General features: G+C 38.7%; 1 protein-coding gene across 1 annotated transcript; it reads right to left on the reverse strand.

Annotated features, from left to right (window-relative positions):
- Positions 1-3,898: 3,898 nt before the first annotated feature.
- Positions 3,899-10,933, reverse strand: srsf3b (serine and arginine rich splicing factor 3b). Its single transcript, XM_047348666.1, has 6 exons — positions 10,776-10,933; positions 9,805-10,015; positions 9,577-9,717; positions 7,746-7,784; positions 7,341-7,427; positions 3,899-4,511 (listed from the first exon to the last, which is right to left on the reverse strand). Exons 2-6 carry the CDS (start codon positions 10,005-10,007, stop codon positions 4,484-4,486), a joined length of 498 nt encoding a protein of 165 aa, XP_047204622.1. The 5' UTR covers positions 10,008-10,015; positions 10,776-10,933; the 3' UTR covers positions 3,899-4,483.
- Positions 10,934-11,849: the final 916 nt, after the last annotated feature.

Raw genomic sequence — 11,849 nt, forward strand, 5'->3', positions numbered from 1 at the left:
GTAAACTATCATTAAATAGGGAAAATGCCTGAATTATCAGGTAAACAAACACTGAAAAGTTGGGTTTGGAACAAGCAAAAATACAAAACCATGAAGAAGAATGACCATCACCCAACAACATAGCTACCTTTTCCAAAGGTTCTGTTCAGCAATAATAATTATACCTTTTATTGTTCTTGTAAGATGAAATCAGTTCTACAACTAATACTTTAATTGTGTTTTAAATTTTAATGGTAGAGAAAGAGCAAATATAATTTATTAATTTTGGACCACTCGAGAGACATTAATTGTAAATGTTTTAAATGGTGGCATATAGTAAATGCCATGATGGACTGGCAACATGTCCGAAGTCTGCCTCATCTCTCACAAGACAAGCAGGCCTTGAAAATGTTTTCTTAAAATAAATGTTTCATATATCCAGTTTAGTTAGTTCACTGCAGAAATATTTAAAATGCACATAAATTATTTCCATTTTGGATTCCCGCGGACTGCGTGCCCTGTTTCCGTGTGAGTAATCGCTCCAATGATGTCACGTGGGGAGTATGAGTAACCGGTGGAAAAGCGCGCGCAGATTTGAGAACGCCTCGTCCTCGTTGGTGCACGTGAGCAGAACGTTGTTACGTTCTGTTCTGTGAGCAGAGAAGCTGCTGAAAGCGGCTATAGGCGGTAAACAAGGAGAGCACTGGAAACCAACGACTGTTGTTTTAATGAATGGTTGCTGCTGGTCCTACTCTATTAATACTTGAAGTATCGCCGCTTGCGTGGCGTTTTATTGGCTTCAGCAACTGTCAGCAACATAAAAAACGTCATAATTTGCAGGGCTTATCTGTCCAGGCTGGGGAAAGGGTTAACCTTTCATTCAACTCAATTACAGAACCACTACATACCAGAGACCTTGAACTAAACGGGAGGGGAATGTATAGGAACAACAGACGGCATTCCAGGTTTATTTCCATTACTCCCCTTTGCCTAACAATGAGACAGACATGAAACTTCCACTAAACATCTTTATCAATTTCATAAATGACATTGTCCTATTTAAAGCTTTGTCTTCCTGTTGAATAGGGTATAGTTATAGATGCAGTTCATTATATTTGAATATTAGCGAAGAGTTCATTTAATGTCATAATATCATTCCAGAAGAATTAACTCATATATCATCTAAACTCATTATCACTGTGAGTGTTACTTTATTCTAGTTTTGATTATCATCAGTTTAGCAGAAAATATGAATATTACATAAAACCTTGCGAAAAAAATATTTTTAATACAGAAAGATTATGTTATGTCATAGCCTACACAAACAAAACGTTCACAGAGTGCTGTATAAAACGTGCTAATGGAAGGTTGAGTAGAGGAAAAAATATGGTAGAACAACATTTATAGGCAACAACTTCAATGCACACACAGACATTTACAAAAGATCAGTTTTACGTTTACATTTTTATGTATAAACTCCAAATGGGGAATCTGAACAGCAATTTTTCCTATTTATAAACATCTATAGAACACATATCTTGCAGAATATACAAATGTATCCTGAGGTGGGTAGTGACTACTTACGTTTGCTCGGTTACATTTACTAAAGCAACTTTTTGCTTAAGTAAATGTAAAAATTAGTTTGGTTAAAATAGTTTTACCTTCGCGTACTTTTTACTTTTACTTCAGCATTATTTTGAAGGAACACTTCTTTTACTTTCTGGCTACCCTACTCACCTCTAGTTATTTCACTGAATGAAGACTAAACATGTTTTAACCACAAATGCACCAGAAACACACAGTTTGGAACTGAGATTTCTGGTTTGTTAAAGGTGGGTTCGATTCCAGCTCCCTTGTGTCAACATGCCCCTGGGCAAGGCCTACAGATCTGTTCATAAAACCATGAATGCTTTCAGAAATAATAATTGATGATTGTTAATTTTTATCAATTTACAAAATGCTAAGTGAGCGAACCTAAACATACAGCCAAAGTCATTAGGAACTATCTTCAGCGTAAAGAAGAACAAGACTTACTGGAAGTGATTTATGGCCCCACAGAGCCCTGATCTCAACATCATGGAGTGTGTCTGGGATTACATGAAGAGACAGAAGGATGTGAGAAAGCTTACATCCACAGAAGATCTGTGGTTAGTTCTCCAAGATGTTTAGAACAACCTACCAGCCGAGTTCCTTCATAAACTGTGTGCAAGTCTACCTAGAAGAATTGAGGCTGTTTTGAAGGCAAAGGGTGGTCACACCATATATTGATTTGGTTTAGATTTCTCTTTTGTTCATTCACTGTATTTTGTTGATTAATGAAAATTATTAACACTTTCATTTCTGAAAGCGTTCTTTGTTTACAGCATTTTTTTCACATCCGGCCTAAAACCTTTGCACAGTACTGTACACAATATTGCCAAAAGTATTTGTCTGTCTACTTTTAAATGTACTCTGACGACATTGTATTCTTAATATATTAGCTCCAGTATGTTGATGGACCCTTCCTACAGAAGAACTAACATGCCTAAGAGAGCCAGGGTTCTTACTGGTTGTTAAGTGATCAAATACTTATGTCATGCAATAAAATGCAAATGAATTACTTAAAAATCACACAATGTGATTTTCTGGATTTTTGTTTTAGATTCTGTCACTCACAGTTGAAGAGTAGCTATGAAAAAATGTAAAGACTTCTACATGCTTTGCAAGTGGGAAAACCTGCAAAACGTTTTCTCCTCACTGTATAAAGCAAAATCTCCAAAAGCTGACGGTGGTAAAATAATTGAACAGAAAACTTTACCAAGTGACAAAAATATTGGGACTACTCTCACAGAGAAATCAATCTCATGTATAACACATGGTTCATATGATGCCCCGAGGGTGCCCTCTTGTGGCAGTAATAATAAATGAATTAAAATTGTTCACAGAATTCAAAATTTGTTTTGAAAAGTAACTTTATCAAAACAAATATCTGCATGTCTGCAGTATGCCATAAAAACAAATAAATTAATGGACAGAAATGATTTACTTTGAAAAGATATGTTAATACAGAATGGAAAGATGTGTTGGTAAAAAACTATTATTTCCTTGATGTGTTAAACTAAGTGCTTAACATTAATCAGTACCTCAGGGGTTTTCAAGCTTTGCATGAGCCTTTCAGCCTAAAAGTTAAAAGGGAACCAACATACTGCTGAGTACTTCAGCATGTTTGCACCACACTGAAGATGCAGTAGATAAAACAAAACGTGAGAGCTCATTGAGCTCAGAAAAATTAAGTTATCTAATCTTAAAGATAAAGGCTTCAAGATCATCTCCAAGCAGTTTCACATTCCTGTGACCAGTCACCAATGTTGTTGAACAGTTTAAGGTTCTTGCAAGAACATCCATTGCACTGAGGACACAAAACTGGAGGTTTTGGTCAGAAGGTAAAGAATCTTCAAATGAAAAGACCATAACTAGTGAAAAATTAGGCTTTGCTTTGAAGGTTTCCCTTTGAATCTGGCACAGATCACCATGCATCTGTGCAGGTCACAATGAAGCATCAAGACTACCTAAATTAGAGGCTCTGTGCCCTCCCAAGGCATTGAGGAGTGGCTGAGATAGAAAGGAAACAAAGCGTTCTTAAATGCCCAATAACCCCAGATCTTAATCCCATTGAACATCCATGGAAAGATTTGAAAATTGCCATGAGCCAACTACCTGTTGCTAAATGCAGATGTCCTATCGTAAAGTAGATCAGCAGTAATTGCTGCAAAATATTAACTTAAGGGTACTATTTTTAATCAAATAAAGTTGAGTTAAATAGGGAATACACAATTAAGGGTTCCCAATTATAGAGATGTGTATTTTAGTTTATTGTGCAAGAGTTTGTATTTGTCTGTACATCTCAAAAAGATCAATTAAGACAAAAAATAAACAGGCATTTTTAACCAATAGGTATTTTAATTGAAGGACCAGTACACATAAAAGATCAACTTTGTAAAACCTAATATGCAAACTGACTTCTGTTTACTACAGTTTCAAATAAATGCAATAATTCTGCTTCTACAACAGGGATAACCAACCATCAACAGATGCAGGAAAATAGCAAAAAAAAAAAAAAAAAAAAACAATCAAAAGAGAAGAAACAATTCTTTTTCCAATCTTTTCTTGCTTTAGGACAGTGAAAATGACAGACTACTGCAACAATGTCGAACTACACAGTACATTCATGGACATGAACCAAAGCTTAAAGAGGTTAAATGTGGAATGCAGAGTGGGGACGACCTCGTCAAGATCATCAAAACTTGGTTGGTTGGTGAGAATGATGAGGTATTACACCTGTACACACCCACTGCTGTCTGTAGACAGTCGTGACACATATGGGAGGGACACTAAAAGGCTTGTTAAAAAAAAAAACTAAAAAAAAAAAAGGATCACATGTCGATGCTGGAGTCCATCATATGAAATGGCAGAGCCTGTACAAATGTTTATCTGCAGCTCCTTCTAAACCTGACATGACTTTCCTCTATCTTCTTTCAGTAGACCTGGAGCGGCTGTGGGGAATGGAACGAAAAAGTTAATGATTTGGAGTTAAAACCAGTAAAAACAGAAATGAAACAAAAAGCTCCCGAACTTCTCCTTCAAGGAGTCAACGGATGTACAAAACCTTTCAAATATATTCATACCCCTATGGTCTTTTCCACATTTTCTCAAACAACCACAAACTTTGCTGTATTTTAGTTGGATTTTGTGCAATACACAAGAAAAAGGTAGCCCTGTGTAGAACCACCTTTTCCTGTCATTACAGCCACAAGTCTATTGGGCATGTCTCTAGCAGCTTTGCACATCTACACACTGAAATTTCAGCTATTATTTGCAAAACATAAAGATCAAAAATCTTTGATTACGAGTCTCGCTTTTTTGGTTTTGACGCTCTCTGTTTTTGGTTGAACTCAACGAATTTTGAGTTCTGGAAACATGAACATCCTGGGCGGGGCCTAAAGACGAACGCTGTAAGACGTTTCCCTATTGGTTAGCGCTGACTAAAGCAGCAGACTCTGATCCCCCGCATCTCTGAACTTCTGCTCGAACTGCAGGGCTTGCAGCGTCGCTTCAGTGAGGAGACATCAACTGTACAGAAGAAAACTGCGGTCAAGTGAGCCGACAGTCAGAAATACACGGTGACGTCAGCCGACACTAGTTCTCTCTTAAAGATTAACTAAGTGCTTAACACTTAACACAGTTTTCTTCTGTACAGTTGATGTCTCCTCACTGAAGCGACGCTACAAGCCCTGCAGTTCGAGCAGAAGTTCAGAGATGCGGGGGATCAGAGTCTGCTGCTTTAGTCCGCGCTAACCAATAGGGAAACGTCTTACAGCGTTCGTCTTTAGGCCCCGCCCAGGATGTTCATGTTTCCAGAACTCAAAATTCGTTGAGTTCAACCAAAAACAGAGAGCGTCAAAACCAAAAAAGCGAGACTCGTAACCAAAGATTTTAATAAAATAAAAGTTTATGTTTTGCAAATAACTTTTTTCTCTTCGTGAGAAAAAACTCTGAAAGTTTTGATCACAACTTAATATTTTTTGATTGAGATTAGTTTTTTGTTTGTTTGAATAATATTGAGACAAATTTAACTCCATATTGGGGCAAACTTTATATAAACTGCTCACAATAAATAAAGGGAACACTTAAACAACACAATATAACTCGAAGTAAATCAAACTTCTGTGAAATCAAACTGTCCACTTAGGAAGCAACACTGATTGACAAACAATTTCACAGCTGTTGTGTAAATGGAAAAGACAACAGGGAGAAATCTTTGGCGATTATCAAAACACTCAATAAAGGAGTGGTTCTGCAGGTGGGGACCACAGACCACTTCTCAGTACCTCTGCTTTCTGGCTGATGTTTTGGTCACTTTTGAATGTTGGTGGTGCTTTCACACTCGTGGTAGCATGAGACGGACTCTACAACCCACACAATTGGCTCAGGTAGAGCAGCTCATCCAGGATGGCACATCAATGTGAGCTGTGGCAAGAAGGTTTGCTGTGTCTGTCAGCGTAGTGTCCAGAGCCTGGAGGAGCTACCAGGAGACAGGCCAGTACACCAGGAGATGTGGAGGAGGTTGTAGGTTCACACTGAGCACATGTGACAGACGTGACAGAGTCTGGAGACACCGTGGAGAGCGATCTGCTGCCTGCAACATCCTTCAACATGACTGGTTTGGCAGTGGGTCAGTAATGGTGTCGGGTGGCATTTCTTTGAAGGGCTGCATGGCCCTCCATGTGCTCGCCAGAGGTAGTCTGACTGCCATTAGGTACCGAGATGAGATCCTCAGACCCCTTGTGAGACCATATGCTGGTGTGGTTGGCCCTGGGTTCCTCCTAATGCAGGACAATGCTAGACCTCATGTGGCTGGAGTGTGTCAGCACTTCCTGCAAGATGAAGACATTGAAGCTATGGACTGGCCCGCCGGTTCCCCAGACCTGAATCCGACTGAGAACATCTGGGACATCATGTCTCGCTCCATCCACCAACGTCACGTTGCACCACAGACTGTCCAGGAGTTGGCGGATGCTTTAGTCCAGGTCTGGGAGGAGATCCCTCAGGAGACCATCCACCATCTCATCAGGAGCATGTCCAGGCGTTGTAGGGAGGTCATACAGGCACATGGAGGCCACACACAATACTGAGCCTCATTTTGACTTGTTTTAAGGACATTACATCAAAGTTGGATCAGCCTGTAGTGTGTTTTTACACTTTAATTTTGTGTGTGACTCCAAATCCAGGCCTCCATTGGTTAATACATTTGATTTCCATTGATGATTTTTGTGTGATTTTGTTGTCAGCACATTCAACTTTGTACAGAACAAAGTATTCAATGAGAATATTTCATTCATTCAGATCTAGGATGTGTTATCTGAGTGTTCCCTTTATTTTTTTGAGCAGTGTATGATGGCTTTTCTGTCACTATTTCATAAAGATGAGACTGGTTAGGAATAAACCAGTTGTCCTGATGACAGATTCTCTCATCTGAGCAGCCAATCTCTGGAGCTCCTCCAGAGGTACTATGGACTTCCATTTACTGACTAAGTCAATTAGATAATTGTTGCATATCATAGTAGGAAACTAAACGCAAAGGCTTCAGATTTTCTTTTATTTTTTGGTGAGTAGTGTTTTATCATTTTCTTTTCACTTCACGATACATTTGCAAAGCCCTTTAAGAGCGACAAGTATGGGAAATAACACCAGCTAATAACCCCCCAAAACAGCAGATTTAAGGTACTGAGTTTCATTACTTCGGCTTACGCCATAGCTACAAAAAACAAAACAAAAAAACTTTTAAGGGCTATAAAACAAAAAAAGTTCAAAAATATCAATACCTTCTTGAACGAGAGAAGGACCTGGAAGGCTTATGGTTCCTCTCCCGGGAGGCTGACCTCTCTCTCCTTCTGTCTCTTGACAAAGATCTGGAAAATAAAATAGTACCTGCTGAAAAAAAGTGTCTAAACAACACAGGTTTCATGTTTCTCATGAGTCACCTTACCTGGTATCATTTCATTTAAAAAGGAGAATATATGTAAAGGTACAATTTATTGTTTGTAGTTAGTTAACAACATTGATTAATAGGCGTTCCCAGGCCAATACAACTTGACAAGTTTCAGCCCTCAAAATACAAGATGGCTTTAATACACTAACGTTTGGGTCAGAGTACTTCAGATATTCAAGACCAGACAATTAGGCTTTAAGGTTGAGTTTCAAAAAAGAAAATCTAGAAGCTGACAAACCTGCTTCGGCTGCGGCTGAAGCTTCGCCTGCGTGGGGATCTGCGCAAGAGAAATACAAGTGTTAAAAACAAGGACAAATCAACTGATTAACCCGCAGAACTGCAAATTATTATACTCCGACTATAGGGGGTTACCTCAGCACAGTCCTGTCTACTGCGGTTAATTAAAAGGGAAACAATTTACAGTCACTGGCAACAAACCGCGCACATAAAGATGGCAGACACTTGGAAATCCCCTCTCAACTATCCTACAGTACTAAGAAAGAAAACCCCACTTTCAATAAGGGTAAATGTGAAGTTTAGTCCAGTTTGTAATGTGTGCATTCAAACAAATAGGTTAATAAAACTGGAGAATTTTTCTCTTGTAACAGTTTTATTATACTGTGAAATTACCTATGTGGGGGAAACTAACACATACAGGGGCTGCCATCTATATGAAACCGGTCCACCGCACTTTAAGTGCCACCATGACAAATTTGAGGCTGGCGAAGCCATATCTGTCAGAAACAACGCTAAAATCCCAATGAACCAAGAGATTTGATAGTCATTGGGGAATGTGAAGTGTGTTTAACTCTGCTTACAGCCCTAAAAACATTACGCATATCAAACCTCTGAAAACATTAAATAAGTTCCAGAAATTTGATACTGTACCACACCCCTCTGGAAAAACAGAGGACTACAAAAGTTGTGGATAATAAAAAAACAAAGCTATGAATGAGAAAAATAAAGAGTAACCTCTTCAACCAGCTGTGTCTTCACTGTTAAAACTGTAATCTGCAGTGTACTGAATGAAGCAGGAAAACTTACTAGTATTTTTGGATTTCAACAAGCTAGAAATGACGAAAGGGAGGCAGACTGTCGGCCGGGTAGGTAGAATTGGCTGAATGAGACTGGCCAGATGCTGCAAGGTGATAAGTTGGCAGGCAGATGGGGGCTGGTTGTGGCTTTATTCCTGCTTTAATTGGTAAGCTGCAGGCTGCTGCTGGTGGAGTGTAGACTTTTGGAAACATAATACGCTGATTGGTCGGGAATGTGAGGTAGGCCACTGCTGTTTGGTTAAAGGTTGAAGGAGGAGGAGGTTGAGAACGGCATGCTGAGGAACCAATGGGCTGGTGCAACCTGACGACTGGCCATGCCCGGGTCATGTGACAGCACCAGCCAAGCTGATTGGGGCACGATGGTCAACAGTCACATGATGCTGAAAGAGGACTAGTTGACTGACTCAGAGGGTGGTGAGAAGAGGCATGGTGGTGGCTCTGCAACGGGTTTCATTCTTATTAATATAGATGAAAAGTAAAAAACATCCTTAAACAAAAAGGATAAAACACATTTGCCACTTTCACCCCCCCCAAATCTGTAAAACAGGTAATACTGCCTTTTTTAATAAGTGCCTAAACCTGTTTCAAATACCTATTTTGCCACTGCATAGTAGGTAAAAGTATAAGTTAGGAGTGTACACAACAAAAGGCACTTCAAAAAGTGCATTGATGCCTAAAGCAAAACTCAATGCCATGCATGCCATTCTACTGAGGAATTCTGCAGTAGAAAAAAAAAAAAAAGAAAAAAGATGAAGGTCCTATTACTATTGTCAATCTATTTTTGATATAATTTCTGATATCTTGCACCAAATGACTAGGTCAAATAAAAAAATTTAAAAAACGCTTTAGAAAATGCAACAGTCACCAATGTCAGCAGAAAAAAAGCTCTACAAAAGCCTAGAATGGAAATCCACAATCAACTATCAGGAGAAATACTGTGAATAAGAGAAATAAAAGAGTAAATTGCAGAAAAAGGTGTAAACACAGTGAAAACAATTTCAATATGTAGGTCACCTTCGCCTAGGCGGTGGGCTGCGACGCCTGTAGTCGTCTCGATCTCGAATACGCCTGCTCCACGAAGGAGGAGCACCGCGGGTGCGACTGCGCTTCTCACCATTGGACAGTTCTACTCGGACCCGGCAACCACAAAGTGTCCTACAAACCCAATAAATTGTCAGTAATGGAATGTATGGCAAGTCAAACCTGTTTTCAAACTTGTATAATGATACCACAAAGACCTACCTTCCATCAAGCTCACGCACAGCATCAGTTGCATCTCTGGGATCTTCAAACTCAACAAAGGCAAAACCAGGGGGGTTCCTGGCCACCCAGACACTACGTAGAGGGCCATAGTAGCCAAATGCCCTCTCTAACTCCGTCTTGTTTCCATTGTTGCCCAGATTTCCAACATAAACCTTACAATCAAGGGGACAGTCCCGATGCATGACTGGATCTGAAAGAAAGAAAACTGATTATAAAACAAGCAGTGGCTATAATTCATAAAACTAACCCGGCTGTGTTAAACAACGCTTATGTACTTGCCGATTTCACTACTTTCAACGTGAAAAATCTGAACAGTAATATTTACTCTTCAAATAAGATGAAAGAATGTAGAATTTGCAATCTGTGAAACTCCTATTTGTAAAAAAAATAAAATAAAGTAGTCCAGATTTCTCAAGACAACGAAACAGTGTCTGAAGTACCGAATCGTAAGCCAACATCACATGTTAATCAATACATGTTTTCATACACTACTCTTCCGACACCCACTTCGCTTAAAAATCCATCTAATAAAAAAAAAAAAAAAAGAAAAAGGCCCCAATCGAACCTAACATGCTTTACACTTGAGAGCATGACCCAGTTTTCTACAATTGCAGTTTATGCTAACGTTAGCTAACTAATAACGCAGTTAGATTCTACACGAACTGGCCTCATAACATGTAATTAAATGAGCTCTTAAATAAAATCTCGATTAATATATTGCATTTAAAATAACGAAAACTCGATGTAGATTACACGACGAATTTGTTCAAAAGATACGCTAAAATGGCTGTCGTTTTTCTGAGGCCTACTCGTACAAACGGCGCTAACAGCCACAAAAAAACGAACAATACAAATACATGAAGCTGTCGTGGTAAGGTTACTACAACCAAAATAATATCTTAGATGTAACGCCGTATTATTTAGAAGGATATATCCTAAAGAAAGCGTACCGTTTTTAATGCAGGTTGCAGTTTAAACTGTCGGCGTCTCTATCCTAGACGTACTCCTCTCGGTCGTCGATGGAAAATGGCGTGACGGAAGGTACGTTGGTGTCTAGTTTAGCCGCCAGGATGCAGTATCCGGAAGGGCGGGCCATCCGTCTCATATTTGTCCCTCAAGATTCTATCTTAGAAAATAAAATTGCAAATGTGAATGTCCGTTATTTGTTTTTATTTACGAATGTTAAAAATACAACAACAAACATACAATTCTGTTGTTTTGTTTTTGAGACTTCAAAGGGATTTCGAAAATGCAGTACCGTATTTGGCCACAAACTTAAGACGATTGTAGATGTGGCGCTGTTTCAACATTTTGTCTAGATATTTGTTCGATTAAGACTGTAGTTCAAATTCAGTCTATGATGGGCAGGTTTTGGGATGAATTACAAGTACCATGTCGAAAATGCACTTTAATTGTTCTTAGGTTTGGTTTGAATTGAATGGAATTGAAACTGAGCAAAATCCATTAGATATTTTGGATTATAAGGTCTAATGAAGTGAGTTTCAGGCAGAAGAATTGTGATGCTTGTTTATTTTTGTTGCTGTTATATTAAATGTATTTTACTCAGATTGTTATATGCAATGAAAAATAGGGTTTTTAACATAAAAGTATCAAAAAAATAGATGGAAAAAAACTTTTTTCAAACGGAAAGTTCACTCACCATTAGTGACCCTAGCAATGCCATTCTGAACTCTGTGTGGAGATAATGTTAATAATGCAAGTGTGGGAAACATCTTTTTACCATTATTGCATCTAAATTTTCTAGACCTACATTCAGAGCCACCACTTTGGCAATGTTTTATATGTTTACCACATCAGGCTTCAGACTCATAGTTCACATGTTGATTTCCACCACCCTAGAACAATGGACAGATGTTCTTTCTGTACAGAATTTCTGGTCCACTGATTGCCTATTCCAAAGGCAATGCGAACACTGAAAAATTGTCAAATAGTTCTCTCAAATGTCCCAAACATGTAATTAGAAAAATGTTTCCAACTACATGTGGAAAAAATAAGATGTAGCG

The sequence above is a fragment of the Girardinichthys multiradiatus genome, chromosome 20, assembly GCF_021462225.1.
Source record: "Girardinichthys multiradiatus isolate DD_20200921_A chromosome 20, DD_fGirMul_XY1, whole genome shotgun sequence".
In the NCBI taxonomy this organism is placed as follows: domain Eukaryota; kingdom Metazoa; phylum Chordata; class Actinopteri; order Cyprinodontiformes; family Goodeidae; genus Girardinichthys; species Girardinichthys multiradiatus.